General features: G+C 51.3%; 2 protein-coding genes across 3 annotated transcripts in view; one reads left to right on the top strand and one right to left on the bottom strand.

Moving 5' to 3' along the window:
- The window catches only part of KCNIP1 (potassium voltage-gated channel interacting protein 1), a 370,998-nt gene that overhangs the window by 31,622 nt on the left and 322,849 nt on the right, over positions 1–16,527 (top strand). The window lies entirely within an intron of this gene.
- Positions 1,963–13,713, bottom strand: KCNMB1 (potassium calcium-activated channel subfamily M regulatory beta subunit 1). The gene is made up of 4 exons (XM_027084327.1): positions 13,297–13,713; positions 9,663–9,820; positions 7,428–7,599; positions 1,963–2,370 (listed from the first exon to the last, which is right to left on the bottom strand). Exons 2-4 carry the CDS (start codon positions 9,794–9,796, stop codon positions 2,101–2,103), a joined length of 576 nt encoding a protein of 191 aa, XP_026940128.1. The 5' UTR covers positions 9,797–9,820; positions 13,297–13,713; the 3' UTR covers positions 1,963–2,100.

Genomic DNA, 16,527 nt, shown 5'->3' with positions numbered 1-16,527 from the left:
GCACCAATAAATGCTAGTTAACATTATTGTTGGTATAAGTTCTTCTGGAAGTTTCTGAGTATTCATTACTTGTTACTGTTATAACAACAACTTCCATTTTGACCACCTACTATGTGTCAAACCTTCATTAGCCCTCCCAACTACCCAAAATGGGGAGTCTCTCTTTTATAGATGAAACAAGTGAGAATCAGGGGGGTGCAATCTGGCGGAAGTGGAGACAGGATTCACCCCCAGGGTCTGCACCTGGAATCACAGCTCCGGGAGGAGCTTCAGGGACACCAGCCTAACTTCATGTCCAGCTCAGGACTGGAGCTGACAAAAAGCCATTGATTCCTTCCAAAAAGCCCAGTGACAGGACCCTGGTTCTGTACACCAGTGGTTCTCATGCTCCAGCACAGGTCCCCTGCAGCCACTGTTAAAACACAAAGTGCTGTCCATCTCCTCGGGACCCCACGAAACCACTCCCCACCACACCGCCTTGGGGTTTCTGGTCCAGTGGGGCTGGGCTGAGGGCCTGAGAATGGGCATTTCTCACAAGCCTCCGTAGAATGCCAATATTGCTGGTCCGGGGACCACACTTTGAGAATGACTGCTCTAGGCCAAGTGTTTGGAGTGGTAATGGTAGAGATGACAGCTTCCCCCAATTATCCCCTTTCTAAGACTGAGATGGACTTCCCCTGCAGGGCCAGCGTCTTGTAGTTATCTGCATTGTAAATCATAATTCCCCATCTCTGCGGTTACCTTCCCTCCATACAGGGTTCTTAAACTTGTGTGTTCTCAAGAACCTGTCTCTGATGGGAGCTGAACCCCTTCCCTAGGCCACTTGCCTCTGCTTGGTGATGGGGAGCTCACCCTTTCAAACTTCCTTCGAAAGTAACATCTACTGTTACTTTTCTGATTAAAAACAAACACAATGAAACCAAACCTTCTTAGTGTTGAAAATTTAGAAAAGTATCAAAAATAAAAAGAGAAGGGCTTCCCCGGTGGCGCAGTGGTTGAGAGTCCGCCTGCCGATACAGGGGACACGGGTTCGTGCCCCTGTCCAGGAAGATCCTACGTGCCGCGGAGCGGCTGAGCCCGTGAGCCATGGCCGCTGGGCCTGCACATCCAGAGCCTGTGCTCCACAACGGGAGAGGCCACAACAGTGAGAGGCCCGTGTACCCCCCAAAAAAATAAGTAAATAAAATAAAATAAAAAATTTAAAAAAATAAAAAGAGGGAAGAAAGTTACAGTTAACCACCGTCCCATTGTTACTACTTTGATGTATTTTAGTATTATTTCCTTATAGCCTCGTGTTATTTTTTATATATTTGGTTTTTTTAAGTTGAGGTATAATTGATATATAAGGCTATATTAGTTTTCAAGTGTGTAACGTAATGATTCGATATATGTAGTATGTATTGCAAAATCATCACCACACCTAGCTAATATCCATCTCCCCACAGTGACAATTTTTTCTCCTGTGATGAGAGCTTTTAAGATCTACTCTCTTAGCAACTTTCAAATATACAATAAAGTATTAGTAACTATGGTCACCATGCTGTACGTTATATCCCCATGGCTTTAAGACCAGAAGTTTGTACCTATATCTGATAATATTGGTATAAAAATGTATATAGCTCTGAGAATCCCGAAAACAAATGATGTTCTAAGTGTGCTCTGCCCATGAGGGCTGCTGTTGTTTTCAGAGTGGAATTCAAAGAAGGAACAGAGGTTTCCCAGGGATGGCTTCCTGGGTGGGACAAGCAGGTCTTTGATCCAACTGCCAGGACACAGGCACAGAATCACTGTCCTCGGTGCAGTGGACAGTGGCACAGCAGGAAAGAAGTTTGAGTCAGTTGAGCGGGGACAGGGAAAGGAGACATATCACTGGTTGGCCTTGCATTCTCCTGGGTCCGGGGAAGCCACTGTAACATTCTTGAGCAGGAAATGACTTAACAAAGAGATTTCCCAAAGACCATCCAGGCAGCAGAAGACAGAATGTATTGGAGGGGGGAGAGTGGGAAGGCAGGGGGAGGAGGCATGGGGACACAAGTGAGGAACAGCCCAGGGACCCATCCAGCCCCTGGTGGCCCGAGCAGTGACGTGGTGTGGATGGGGCTACTTCTGGGCTGCCAGGATGGAGAGGGACTGGTTGATCTTCACCATGGCGATAACGAGGAGGCCACCGGTCAGCAGGAAGGTGGGCCAGAAGAGGGAGAAGAGGAGGGTCTGGGGACCGTAGAGGCGCTGATACAGGACACTCGTCTCATTCTCCCGAGTCGTGGAGAAGCAGTCGAAAACCTGGCGCTCATGGAGTTTGGCTCTAACCTTCTCCACATCGGCCCGGGCCATCTGGTAGTTGTCCAGGCTGCCTGGGATGTAGGAGCACTGTAGGGAGAAGCGAGAGCACCCATGGGATTGGAAATCCCTCTTTCTTAGGGCCTGGCATGGAATAAAGAAAAGCGTCAGCTTTGGAGTCAGGCCCCTGGGTGGGAGTTAAGACTGTCCAAAGCTTGGCAGGCTGCACGTTGCGTGCTTCTAGAAGGTGTGTACACAGTGTCGTCTGGGAGGGTGGTGGCCTTGGAGCTGCTCAGGGTACACGCTGCACACCTGGAGATAGGGGCCCCAGCTGGAGCCCTGGCTCTGCTCCCATTGGCTTCAGAACCTTAGGCAAATTGCTTACCATTCTGAGCCTTGATGTCTTCATCAATTAAATGGGTTAATAGCAATACCTTTTTCAAAGGAGTTTATTAAAGAACTTCAAACTTATCTGTCTAAGGAGACCAATGGGGGACACAGGCTGAGTATGCTCTATATTTCGATTCAGGGCAGAAGTCATACGCTCAATTGCCTACAAAGCGCAGGCAGGTAACGTCCACAGGTGAAGTAGGTGAGGGAATAGGATGACAGGTGCCAGCTGACACTCGGTGTCAGGGGATGGGTGGTCCTGGTGAGATGGAGAGAGCCAGCTGCGTCTAGACTGGCAGGCATCACTCCATCTGGACAACTGATGCCATGCCATCCAGAAGACCTACTGTAGCCAGACCTCCAATATCTGTAGAGAAGCCAGAAAACCAGATTTTAATGTGGACTCTCACAATTTTAAAATATTGGCGAAAATTTGAATTGAAAACCCTTTGAGGTCTAACCCTGCGTGAGCCGAGCAAAAGATGTCGGCCAGCTGGTATCTGACACCGAGATTCAAAGGAAAGAGAGCATGCATTTAAAAGAGATTTGTGCAGGCAGAGCCTGGGACACGTTTAATTCTGACACTGATCCTTGTGATTAGGAAGCTTCCGGCCTGGGCAGATGAGGTCCAGATGGAAAGCTCCGCAGAGAAGGCACAAAGTGGAGACCCTGGTTTTATCCCTCTTCCGCGCTAGGAGGTCTGCATGTTGCTTACGTGAGCCTCCGGCAGATGTTCTGCGAGGGTGGTCCCCCGCACGGGCTCCGCAGCAGACTACCTGGAAGGCTGGTCATAAGCACAGGCTCCCTCCTCACTCTGAACGGCTGAGGGAGGGGCTCAGCCGTCGGGTGATTCCTCCATGCACTAAAGTTCGAGGACCACTGTCCTCGTCCAATCACGTCCCAGATCAAAACGAGTGACAGTGTTGCGCCAGCTTCTCCCCGGGCCTGGGTTGCTCCCAGTATTTAAATGAGGTCCTGCCCCAAAGCTGCCTGCCCTGACAGCGTTCAGTCCAGCACTACAGAGAATGGTTGCATCACAGTTCTGACAGCCTGGGAAGTGGGAGAGCTGCATCCAGAGGCAGATTCACGTCCCCAGCCAGTCAGGGAGCAGCCGAGGCTGGGGAGAAGCCGGCTCCTGAGGAATCTGGCATTCAGATTTCTTGGGTACGATAGGGTCCCAGTAGCAGGTGGATCCAGAGTCATGAGCTCAGAGGGCCTAGTCCTATCTCCCCAAAGTCTCTGACTGTGACCTTGGGTTACCTAGCTCACGGAACAAAGGTGTGGCGATGGAACCAGACGGGCCTGAGTTCAACTACAAGTTCCAAGTTGTGTGACCTTGGCAAATGTCTCAACCTCGCTGAGCCTTGTAGATTGGGTTTGTGAGGGTGCCTGCCTAGCAGAATTGTCATGGCAGTTAACCAAGATGATGCACGTTAAGCGCTTAGCGCAGAGCCCAGGACATATTACGTGCTCAATAAATGGAAGATGCTGTTAATAATAGTATTGTGACTTAACTATGAAATTGAAACAATACTCCTTCTTTCCCTTAAGGAGGGGCCTATGGACAAGCTCCGAAGTGGGAACTTGTGCCCATCCTGGGGTCCCACTGTATTCTTTGCCAGTTTGGGATTACTCTAGATCTTTAATGTTCTCTAGACACTGGACAGGAGTTTACTCTGCAGAGCCAACCTCAGAGGCCTGGGGCCCACTTGCATCCTCTCTCCCCTGCCCTGGGTCCAGCTAACCATGAGTTGTCTAAAGGATCTTAAATGATCTAGCCTCTCCCCCAAGTCCTGCAGTGTCACTGTTCTCAGCACAGACTGTGGGAAGGGGCTTAGAATCCCCCCAGGCTAAGTCTCATGGAAGAATCCAAGAGTGGGCTGGCGACACCCTTCCTCATAGTAGGGCTTGGGGGAGACAGCCTTGCCAGGCCTTTCACATGTGATTCCAGAAGACACCCAGCTGGCCTGGAACACTGGCTCCTTGCACGGCAAGGAGCTGAACAAAGGTGGGAGGAACAGCTGGTGCACCAACACAGCTGTTTGGCAAAACCGTGAAGGCCACTTCCGCTGTCACGCCAGAGTAGCAACCTGCCATTGGCACACTCCTGGTGGTGCCTGGATGCTATGGGATAAAAGATAGAATATCCAGTGGCTGCCAGAGCTGTCCTTCCAAGGCCAGACAGAGGCATGTCTGACAGGCTGCTGACAGCCCATTAGGGAGAAGATCTGGCCTTTCGCTCCTCTGGCAGCCTCAGGACCGGGGTGGCAGCCTGCAAACCAGCCTGTTCCCAGCCCCCATTGCACGAGTGATCACTTCTGCTTGTCTTTGAAAATGTGCTTCTTGATCCTTGAATAAATCAGGGGCCCCTGGATGCCAAAGAAGAGGCAGGGGTCATGGGAGGAGCTGATTCAGGTGGGTTTGGAGGCTCTAGCTCCATCTGGCATGGCCGAGTCATGCTAGTGATGACAGAACAAGTCAGGCCACCTGGCACTGCCCGGACCCACGTCTCCATGACCCCCTAGCACTGTCAATGATCCCACTGTCCCCCCAGGCACCCTTCCCCTTCCCATCCCATCAGCTGCCAACTTCTGTCAGCATCCATCCCTGCCCGAGCTGTCCCAGGTGTTTGCTGTGGCCCTCACCTCCCTCGCCAGTAACTGAACCCCACAGCCCTCCACATCACTCTGATCATGCTGCCAGGACCCCAAATCCTTTAAAGACTCCCAGCTGCTCACAGCAGTAATTCCCAAGGAATCTTGGAATCACCTGAAGAGCCCAGAGATTCTGCATCCGTGGGTCTGGTGTGGGACCCTGGTTCTAAGTCCCCCAGATGGATCTAACCCACAGACAGAGGTGAGGAACCCCAGCTTCCCTGATCACACTTTAATTCCACAGTTTGGTAGTCCTTGGCAGGGAAGACAGGCACACAGCTTATACAGCGCCAGAATATCATTAGTCTTTCCCTTCTTTACGGTTTGCTTGAATTTAAATCCCTGGTAATCAGTAGAACCTTCCCCCAGGAAATGGTGGAGTCTATTAGGAGTTGCAAATGACTTTACTCCCTGTTACAGCCAGCACCACGAGCATTATTTGGTCTGAGGTTTTTCCAGGCAAAGCTCTGGCCTTTTGATGCATATGCAAAGGAACTTCATGTGTTCCCAGCCCAGGTTGATGAGAGACCAGCCCTGGTGGAATCAGAGTCTCTTTCAAACTGTGTACCCAGTACGTTAACCCCGAGCCCAGATGGCCGCCTTGGCATTTGCTCTACGTATTTGCAGGGCTACACGGGGAAGACTAACCTGCACACCTCATATGGTTGAACCAGTGTGTTTTTCTGTAAAATGGCAATTGTGGATAAGCTTAACCCTTCCTCCATCTTTCCTTCCCAGTTTCCTTCCTTATGCTGAACTGTTAAGGCTCAAAAAAAAAAAAAAATCCTGATTGAATATGAATGCCTAATCCCATTCTCTGTAAAATGGTTCCTTCATGTGCTTCCCTAACTGTGCTGGGTCCGGGAATGCTGGAATTCCACCTCCCCTCCTTCTCTCCTACTGTGTTGTGTTTGCTATCACTCTCAGACACCCTTGAAGACTGTCCTTTTAGAAAAAAAAAAAAAAATTCCGGAAAGTGTTTTCTGTAATATTCTTTTAATATGGGGGCTAATTACCTTCTATAACATGTAGCATTCTTCATTAAAGTTCTTCTTCTCTCAAAAAACAAAGAAAAAACTACAAAAAAACCCACCCCAGTTTAATTGTCCACTTTGGTAGTGTGGGGGGCTTCTGAGAACAGACCCTAGGCTACCTCTGAAACATTTTCCCGCTACACCCCATCCTGTGGCACTGTCTGTGCCGGTGTTGGAACCTCTCTCTTACCCGGCCTTCCCTCCTCATGCCTGTTCTCTGCCTCCCCTTGATATCTATGTCCCCCGCCCCAGTGTAAATTGTACCTGCCTGATTTTTAACCCAAATGCCTTTCTGATACCCTCACCTCAATGTGCTAGGAAATGTCACTTCCTCCTTTAATGCCCATAATTTTTTTGGTTTCTCCCTATGGCACTGATCCCTCTCTACTAGGTGTTATGTCACATATGAGCTCTCTCCTCTTGAACCCAAAGCCCCTAACACAGGAAGTGCTCAGCGATGGCTGAATGAAAGAGCAAGGGAATGAGTGAATGAAAATGGGCCAACTTGTGTTTCCTATAGAAAGGGCTACAATGGTGGATTTGGGGTGGGGGGCTGTTGAGAGGCAGTGATGGGTACATCTCCCAAGTGTTGGCCTCCAAAGGTTGCTCCAAACCTGGGCCTCTGGTTTCCTAGAGTTGCAGGGGGGAGTCACAGGGGTTCCTCTCTGTGGGGTCAGCTCTGGGTCCGGCCTCTCATGTGACTCACTTTACAGGATGAAGCGAGACCATTAACAGCTTCTTTGTTGTGCCTGCTATCCACCCAGCATCGAGCTTGGTACATCATAAACAGTCCCTGACTTCATAACAGCGCTTCAACAGATGTAGAAACTGAGGCTTAGGGGGGCCGCGCTGGCTGCGCCCACCACACAGCTGGTTGGTGGCAGGTCTGCCTGACTCCAGTGCAGAAGAGCTAAGGCTGTCTGGACCTCATACCAGCTGTGGCCCCTGGTCAAGTGGGTTTATCTTTCCCGGCCTCCGCTCTCCAGAGCGGGGATAGGGAACCAGCTAGGGACAGGCGCACACGCCTGCCGGGGTAAGGGGATGCGTACCTCGCCCCCCCCATCAGTACCTGCTGGTTCCGGTCCCGAGTGTCCTCTGTGTGGTACAGCACGGCCCACCGGCCCACGGATGACACGTTGACCCACAGGCACGGGTACTGGGGCACTTTCTTGCCCTCCAGTTGCTCCTGGTCCCTGATGTTGGTCTCAATCAGGTGACACATGGATTCCTGGGTCCACACACTGGGGAGACAATGCACACACACACACATCTCAGAACCCGGATGGCACAGACTGCCCAGTGTGAACCCCTTTAGAGAGACCCAGGGCCGAGACCCTCAGCATCTGGCACTAAAGGAGCGTGACCCCAGAGTCCCTGGGCCCAGGGGAGGAATCGTAGAATCTAAATATCAACGCTTTGGGGCCTTTTGGACAACATCTGCATAAGTGGTTCCAGCCCTGGCTGCTCACCCAATACCCTGGGGAGCTTGTAAAGATTGTCGGGCCAAACCACACCCCAGAACAAGTGAATCAGAATTTCTAAGGTAGGTGGGCTCCAGGCCCTGGTGTGTTTTTGTTTGTTTGTTTGGGGTTTTTTTGCGGTATGCGGGCCTCTCACTGTTGTGGCCTCTCCCGTTGCGGAGCACAGGCTCCGGACGCGCAGGCTCACCGGCCGTGGCTCACGGGCCCAGCCACTCCGCGGCATGTGTGATCCTCCCGGACCGGGGCACGACCCCGCGTCCCCCGCATCGGCAGGCGGACTCCCAACCACTGTGCCACCAGGGAAGCCCCCTGGTGTGTTTTTAAAACTCCTCTCAGTGATTCTGATGGGCAGCCCGACCTCAGACACCTTAGCCACATCCATCTTCGTCTTGAAGAGGGTGGCAGAGAAGTTCAGAGAGGTCGAGTGATTCTTCCAAGGCCACACAGCACCTGAAGCCAGGTATGGATGGCTTCAGAATCTGTGCCCTTTTCTTTAAAAAGAGTAGATGAAGGAGGGGCTTGATTTGTTTCCCGAGAGGGGAAGATGCCTAACCCGGAGAAAACGTGTTGGAGGCACATGGCTGCTCTGAGCGGTGCCTTACTCGGTAAGATTCCAGCCTGGAATGGCTCCAGGGCTGTAAAAAGTGGAGCAGGAGCAGGCCCGGAAGAGCATAACAGGCTCATCAACACACCAGTGAATCAATTGTGACTCATTTCCCACTTACCAGGCAGGAGACACATTGCCAGACCGAGGGGGCTGTCAGCCGCTGGAACACGGCCAGAGGCAAGGGTCTGAGACTTATCCTAAGATCAGGCTGAGAGAACGGAGCATATTTGTTCCCATTAGAACATGGATCGGGGACTTCACAGCCTTTCCTTTAAAAGCTCAAGTGGTTGACATGTCAGGCAGCAAAGGCATGGGACATTCTCTGAGATTCCAGAGCAGAGCTCCAGGGTAACAGTTTTTGGCTCGGTGTAGACACTCCCTACTTATCAGAAAGGCCCCCAAATGAAATGGTGTATACAATTGAGGTAGTGAGCTCCCCATCACTTGAGATATTCAACAGGAAGATAGATGCCCACTTGACTCAGAGGTTTGTGAAAGAGAACCAAAATGCAGATGAGCTACAAAATTCTGTGACTCTCTGATTCCTCCTGGGATCAGACTCACACTGGGGCGTTTGCTCTGATCCTTGGCTCTTTCTTTCTTTCTTTTTATTTTTTTATTTTTATTTTTGTCTGCGTCAGGTCATAGTTGTGGCATGCGGGCTTCTCTCTAGTTGAGACACGTGGCATTCCCTCTAGTTGTGGTGCGTGGGCTTTTCTCTAGTTGTGGCGTGCGGGTTTTCTCTCTCTAGTTGTGGCATGCAGGCTGCAGGGCGCATGGGCTCTGTAGTTTGCGGCACGCAGGCTCACCAGTTGAGGCATGTGGGCTCAGTAGTTGCGGCGCGCGGGCTTAGTTGCCCTGCCGTATGTGGGATCTCAGTTCCCCGACCAGGGATCAAACCCACGTCCCCTGTATTGGAAGGCAGATTTTAACCATTGGACCACCAGGGAAGAGGTATTGGCCTCCTTGGCTGTTTCTTGTGAGAAGGGCCTCCTGCATCTTTTACACCCAAGTTCCAGAATTCCAGACGTGCAGGGCCCAGTCCGGCCTACCCTCCATGCACTTGAACCCTTGACCCTAAGAATGAGGATTGTCCAGACCTTCCTGCCTGGTGTGAGGGTCAAGGGGAAGGGTAAGAAGAAGCCTGGGGTTCCTTGCAGACCAGACCCTTAGGGGAGAGGCCGGAGGATGGGGCCAGGCCGGGAGGGTTCCGTACCTTTTCTGGTAGAGGGGCAGCATGGTCGTGCCAAGGATGTAGTAGGTGATGACGGCGCACAGCACCATGGCCACACCCAGGCAAAGGGCTCGGGTCTCTCCCCGCTTCTGAGCCATCACCAGCTTCTTCCCCATGTCCACAAGGGACAGCAGTCATTTCTAGGACCACAGAGGCAAACAGATGTGAGATCAGCACAGGTGATAGGTAAACCACAGAAGGGAGGACAGGTGAGAGAAGAAGGTGCTCAAATATCAACATCATCTTTACTTTTATATGGAGCTTGGCAACCTCAGAGAATTCTTTGGACCCCATGTAAGCCTCCCCCCAGCTCTGAGAGGCAAGTACTATCATCCCCATTCTACAGATGAAGGACCTGTGGCTCAGAGAGGTAAAGTGACTGGCCCAAGGTCACATAGTATGTGACAGGCTCAGTAGTGGCCCCCAAGTTACACATGTTCTCAGCCCCAGGATCTGTGACCGTTACTTTACATGGCAAAGATTTTAAATTAAGGATCTTGAGATGGGGAGATTATCCTAGACTATCCATGTAGACCTAAATGTAATTGCAAGAATCCTTATAGGAAGGAGGTGGAGGGAGATTAGACACAAAAGAGGAGAGGGCGCTATGACCAGGGCGGCTGAGATTGGAGTGATGTGGCCACGTGCCAGGGAGTGCGGGCAGCCACCAGAAGCTGGAAGAGGCAAGGAATTACGTATTGTCCCCTACAGCCTCTGAGGGAAGTACAGCCCTGCTGACACCTTGACTTAGCCTGGCCAACATCTTGCTGATTTTAAACTTCTGGCTTCCGGAACTGTGTGTAAGTAAATTTCTGTTGTTTGGGGCCACCAAGTTTGTGGTACTTTGTTACAGCACTGATAGGAAGCTAATACTGGAGATAAACTAATATCCTCCCTGCAGAAGTGGACCATCTGTGCTCTTTCTCCTAGGATACTTGTCTCAGAACAGCTTGGAGCATTTCACAGTTCTACCAAAACAGTCCCATAGCAGGGCCGGCTGGGCGTGGGCAGCATGCAGAAAAGGGGCAGCAGGGCCCCCAGAGGGCAGCCACAGGCATTGGGGTGGCAGGAGGTGTCTCCACTACTGGGATCCTGTAAGAGCCTCCTCCTTGCTCCAAGCAAGGGCAGGAGGCATTATGTGGCCTCAGCAACTGCTCTCTTATACAGGGACTTGAGCCACCCTGGGCCAAAGCAGATCGCACGGGAGTGACAGGCATCTTCCTCCCTTCCCCCTTCTTGGGCCAGAAGCCCCTCGTTTTTTTTCTGGGAATCTGCTTCTCCCCAGGGCAAGCACGGCCCCTCCCTCCCCTGCTGGGCGCACTGAACACGCTCCAGCAGTGTCACTCTTGCCACCCGTGTGCCGCCTGGAGCCAGAGGTGCCTGGCTTCTGTCCTTGTATGGATTTCCCATCCCTCTGTGCATTGCCTCACAGCCTGTGGTAAATTCCTTTGCTGGTGTTTTGTCTGTTGTTGAAGGTAGCAGTTCTACCAAGGATGCAGGGGCCGTGGGGCCTTTCTCTGTAATCCCTGTTGTAGGGGAAATTTTAGCCAGATATCAGGAAGGAATTTATTTTCCCCAACAGGTCCCTAAAGTAATAAACCTAATATTTTTATGAATTAGTGAGTATCCAGGAGATAGGCATTATTAGTCCAAAGGAATTTTCAGCAAAGTGCTTCATTTTCTACTCAGGCTTCTCTCCTAACTATTGGACTGTTTCAAGTGTCCAATCAGAGATGCTTGACCCCCTTTCCTCCCCACTCCAGCTGTTCCCCCTCCCCTAGTGTCCTGAAGAGGAGATTCCAGCGTCAGATACCAAGGTTACAGCCCTGTCACTCCCTCCAAGATGATTGACTCCCTCACCCAATGATGACTTTTCCTTCCACATTTGGGGCACTGAGAAGTGGGGTTTCCCTACATTCTAACAGACATTATGAACTCACAAGGGAAAAAAATGTTCCCTTGACAAAGAAAGATGTTCTGTTCAATTCTCTTCTGTCCTATTACTTCTGTCCTTCTGTCTCTGCGTCTTGTGGGAGTGGGACAGTCCACATCATTTTTTACCTGGGGCCAGTTTAACAAGCCCGTCCATGTTTTTGCAGGTAAAGGAACACAGCCACCTGAGGATGGGCTAAAAGCCCACGTGGCCTGCTTCCCCAGGACTGTCTATGGTCACTGGTGCCTGGTCCCAGCCCCAGGACTGTGGAACACAAGTCTCTGGGGCCAAGAAGGAATCTTGCCTTGGAGGGAGGACCTAGGCCGAGCGCTCACAACAAAACCAGTCTTTTCCTGGGAGAGTCGGCGCATCCTTGAAGGGGGGAGGCCTGCCCTGCCTTCCTGGCTAATCAGCCCCCAGGGGCACTGGCCCTTCTGCTGCACAGCTTCTTATATCCTCCCAGCCACTGGGCACTCCCGAGGCTGGGGAAGGCAGGACCCTGTGCTACCGGGTCTGAGAACTCAGGAGGAAAAGAGATGGGAGGCTCTCTGTCAGAGAACAGTCTGGAATCTGCCATTCGTTCAGATTCCACCTGTCTGCAATGCTCTGGTGAGACTGTGGCCCACACTGAAGGAGTAGGCTTCAGAGTTTCGATAAATCCTCGTAAGACCACGCAGGATAAAAGAATGGGGAGGTGATATGGTTGCGGATATGGTCATAGGATACAACAACCACAGTGAGAGCCTTTAGACAGGAGGAAGGTTGGGAGCTGCTCACATCCCCTGAGGTCTGGACAAGAAGAAATGGGTTGCAGCTGTAAAAGGAGGGATTTCAGTTAGACTCTAAGAAGACTATCTCAGTTTTGAGAATTGCTAAATACCTCTGGACTTTGGGGATATAGCTTCCCATTTAGAAAAGTCACTAGAGGTCTGGGGTGGATTTAGGAAGGATGAAGAAAGGCCAAGCAAGACAGAATTTTGGAGGGTCCTGTGTGACCTGGTATTTGGGTTGACCTCCTTTTCCTTAAGAGGACAGGGCATAGAGGACAGTGTTTAAGGGTCTGGTGGAGTGAGGGACAGGGGGTGTTTTGAGGTCATCAGACATGGGATCAAATTCTGGCTTTGCTACTTAGCAACCTTGTGACTGTAAAACGAGTATGATAGTACCTGCTTCCAAGAGTTCTGACAAAGAGCAAAGGATGTATCGAACATCATATTTACCACAGCGCCTGGCCCAACGCAAGCCCTCGATAAATATTAACTCTTACTATTAACAAAGAAAACCCTGAAGGTTTGGATCAGAAGTCCCCAGTGCTCCTGCTGGGCCTGTTTCTCTCCTACCCCCTCCCCTGGTGACAAGTGCCAGGACTGGTCTTGATCTCCAGGCTGCTGCCCTCTGGCTGCTCTGGGAGCTGAGACCTGAGGGCCAGAGCACTGAGTTACTACAGTGACTGGGCCATGGAGCGCCCACCCTTACCCTTGGCCCCCCGAAGGCCACCAGACCATGGTCCAGCAGTTCTAGTCCCGAGTGACACAACATCAACTCCTCTGGAGCCCAGAATCCTGATGGACAGCCCATCGAGGGAGGGAACTCCCACTGCCAGCCTCCCTCCACGAAGATCTCCCCTCCAGCCCCAGTCTCTGGAGAAACCACTTCCCCAGTGCCCTTGAACTTGGTACTCACAGTCTCCCTGGTGCCCTGTGAGTCTTCGGCAGACACTTTTCTGCCTGGCCCCCAGCCCCCACCCCAAAAGAGGCCGCCTGAGCTCCAGCAGGAAGTTTGGGCTCCCAGTCCGTCTCTGGGGAAGTGGCCTTTGGTTCCCATCTGAGACGAGCCTCCATGCCCAAACATGGTCAAGTCTGAGCACACAGCCCCAGGACACAAACTCGGGAGAGCAGGTACCCAGCCCAGAGGAGGGCAGCTGTTACCCAGGCCCCTGCACCTGCAGTTCCCAGAGTCTAGTGGAAAACAGATTTCGCAAAACAGACAGCAAAACTGAGAAGTCAGGAAAGACCATCTGGGTATATTTGGAGACATTTCTTCTTCACTCAGTCCCTTCTCTGAGCTGGCAGAGAAGCCAGGAATAGAAAATGAGTTTCTTTTTGTTCACATGGGGGAGGGAGGAGGAGTTGAAGCTCTGAGGGGTTGGGCTTGTCAGCCGCTGAGGGGCTGGCATTTCCCCGCTAGAGCAACCGAAAACCCTTAGCCTTTGGCGTTTGTGTGCTGTGTGACCCTGCGCAGGTCACAGCACCTCTCTGAACCTCAATTTTCCCATCTGTGCTCTTGGGATTTTTAAATCTTACTTTGTTCAGGGTAGTGATGAGGGTTAGAGATGGTGGAGATTTGGGGCAGGGGAAAAGAAACTCACCTTTTAAAGACCAACCAAGCAGAAGCTGGGAACAGTGAGAGATGGACCGCTGCTTCCAGCCAGCCATGTCCAGGAATAGCCCTCTTGGCCCTATGGCCTCCCAGAGACTGTCAAACTGTACATTTTGGGCTCATGGGCAGAGACGTGTTCCCATCAATAGGAAAGACAAGCAGCAGCGTCTGCAGGCAAAACCATGCTTCCCTCCGCTTCCTGTAAGGATTAAAAAGCAGCGACAAAAACAAACCCCATGTATTGGGCCTCCCCTAAGTATCAGGCATGATGCGGGTGGTTAGCATGCCTCTGCCCCACACTTTACTCGAAGAAACTGAATCTGAGGCTCAGAGGCCGTAAGTTACTGGTCCACAGTTCCCCTGCTCTCAGGGCAGGAGCCAGATTCAAAGCTGGCCCTTCCAGATTGCAGAGCCGGGGCTCTCTCTGCTGAGACTGGCGTTTCTCTAAAATATAAAAGCTCACCTCGGTTATACAGACACCTGCCACCTGAGGTTCTGGCGGTCACCTGAGTACCCCCAGCTCCTGGGGAGGTGAGCACAGCCCAGCCATGCCTGCTGAATGTGTTCTAGCCCTTCCCTCACTCCTGCCTCGGCTGCTGTGAGGCAGCCAGCCCAGCAGGCCATGAAATGAGAGCGATGTTCAGGCCGCTACATACTCTCCAGCACTTAGCTCCCTTCCACTGCCCCTTTCCTAATGGAATCCTATGAACAGTAGAGTAAATCGTCTATATAACAGACATCATAGCAAAGGGGGTCTCTTAAGGCCTCAGACCTTACAGATACTGCATTGTCAACGAAGGACATAGGGCCTGGAACGCATCCCCAGAGGAATGATTTTCCAAGAAGGTCCTTGGCCCACCGCCCCCACCCCCACCCCCACCCCCGGGAGCCAGAAGATTCCCGCCCATGAACTCAGGCAAAAATGCCGGTCCTTCCTTCTGCTCCCCTGGGGGAGAGACACACAGTACAACAGATGGCCTTTCATATGACTAAAGGGTTACATTTAACCAACTAAATGAGGTATTAAGGGTTATACATTTGGAATTTATAAACAAACACTAGCATTCTTCCCAAGGTACTTTCCCCCCTGGAAGAGAGGAACAGGCAGGGAAGGAGGGTGCGATCCTTCTGCTGCATCAAAGCTAACCCCTGCCAGAAGGCTTTGACATACTCGCTCTTCACGGTATGCGGGTGGAAACCCTGGTCCCTGGTTGGCTGTGGGGTTTGTGTGGGACAGATGATTGTATGTGGAAGGCAAGGAAATAATGATGCCACAGCAGTGAAGACCGGTACTTTGCACTGGCACAAAGGATAAGAGATCACAAAATCACTTCCCCAACTTCAACCTTCCAACAACCTCATAAGGTAATAAGCACTGCACGCTCACAGTAATCCATTCAAGTAGAGAATTTTCTACCTATTTTATAGAGGGGGCTCACTGAGGTTCAGAGACGTTAAATACACTGCCCAAGGCAGGTTACTTTGCCTCTCTGCGCTTCAGTTTGTCCATCTCTAGAGTGGAGATACGTATAGGTAACCCCTCAGCGTTTTTTGAGGAACAAGAGATCAGCTGAGCTACCTGACACATAATGTGGCAGATTGCATTTTCCCAGGATGGCTACACCAACACACATCCCATCCCACGTGCTCTTCTTTCATTGTGACATCGACATTCCTCCATCAAGAGGGGGCATCTTTGTCCCCTCCCCCTCAGCCTGGCAGAGCGTTGTAACTGTCTTGCGGATAGAATGTGGCGGAAGTGACACTGTGATTCCCAAGGCTAAGTCGTAAACTGTGGTACAGCTCTCACTGGGCACGCTCTCGCCGGACACTGTCCGTATTGTGAAGAAGCCAAGAGGCCCCGTGTAGGTGTTCCTCCTGACAGCCCCAGCTCAGTTCTCTCTCAGTCAGCAAACAGCACCTCCCAGGTATGTAAGTGAAGGAGCCTGCAGATGACTCCAGGCCCCAGCCTTCAAGTCCCCCAGCTGAGGCCTCAGACATCAGCCACCATTCTGCACCCTCGATGAATTCCCCATCCACAAAACATATGAGCAAATTAAGTGGTTGTTTTATGCCCTTATGTTCTGGGGGGAATTTGTTATGCAGCCATAGTAACGGGAACATGTTGTAAGTGATTTGGAAGGGGAACTGTTATTGTTGCTGGTGACAGAGGTAGTACAGAACCAGGATTAAAAAGCCTGAGATTGCTGTATGACATGTGATGGGGGAGCTTTAGAAATGCTCTGTATAGTCTTCTATCAGGTTGTTCACTGCTGCACAAAAGGAATAGAAGGGCAGTGATATAGGAGGGCATTTTCATTTATCAATCATCTACTTGTGCCAGGGCGTGATTCATATATATATGCCAATACACATATACATGCATGTGTGTGTGCATACATACACAAACACATATGCATACACATATGCATACACACATGTGTGCGCGCATATACACCGGTACGTGTGTGCACATGTACTTGCATGTGTGCATTCACATGCGTGCACATATACACACGTATGCATACACCTGAT

Source organism: Aethalodelphis obliquidens, unplaced genomic scaffold (assembly GCF_003676395.1).
Source record: "Aethalodelphis obliquidens isolate GAN/ISIS:26980383/991018 unplaced genomic scaffold, ASM367639v1 scaffold52, whole genome shotgun sequence".
Lineage (NCBI taxonomy): Eukaryota > Metazoa > Chordata > Mammalia > Artiodactyla > Delphinidae > Aethalodelphis > Aethalodelphis obliquidens.
The sequence above is the reverse complement of the archived record's forward strand: the minus strand, read 5'-3'. Positions and strand labels throughout refer to the sequence as shown.

Bases quoted from the DNA above. Each gene is read 5' to 3' on its own strand.
- KCNMB1 (XM_027084327.1), bottom strand. From the start codon at position 9,796: ATGGGGAAGAAGCTGGTGATGGCTCAGAAGCGGGGAGAGACCCGAGCC. The intron at 7,600-9,662 runs GTACGGAACCCT...TTGTCTCCCCAG, and splicing joins CTGCCCCTCTACCAGAAAAG to TGTGTGGACCCAGGAATCCA. The intron at 2,371-7,427 runs GTACTGATGGGG...TTCTCCCTACAG, and splicing joins CTCGGGACCGGAACCAGCAG to TGCTCCTACATCCCAGGCAG.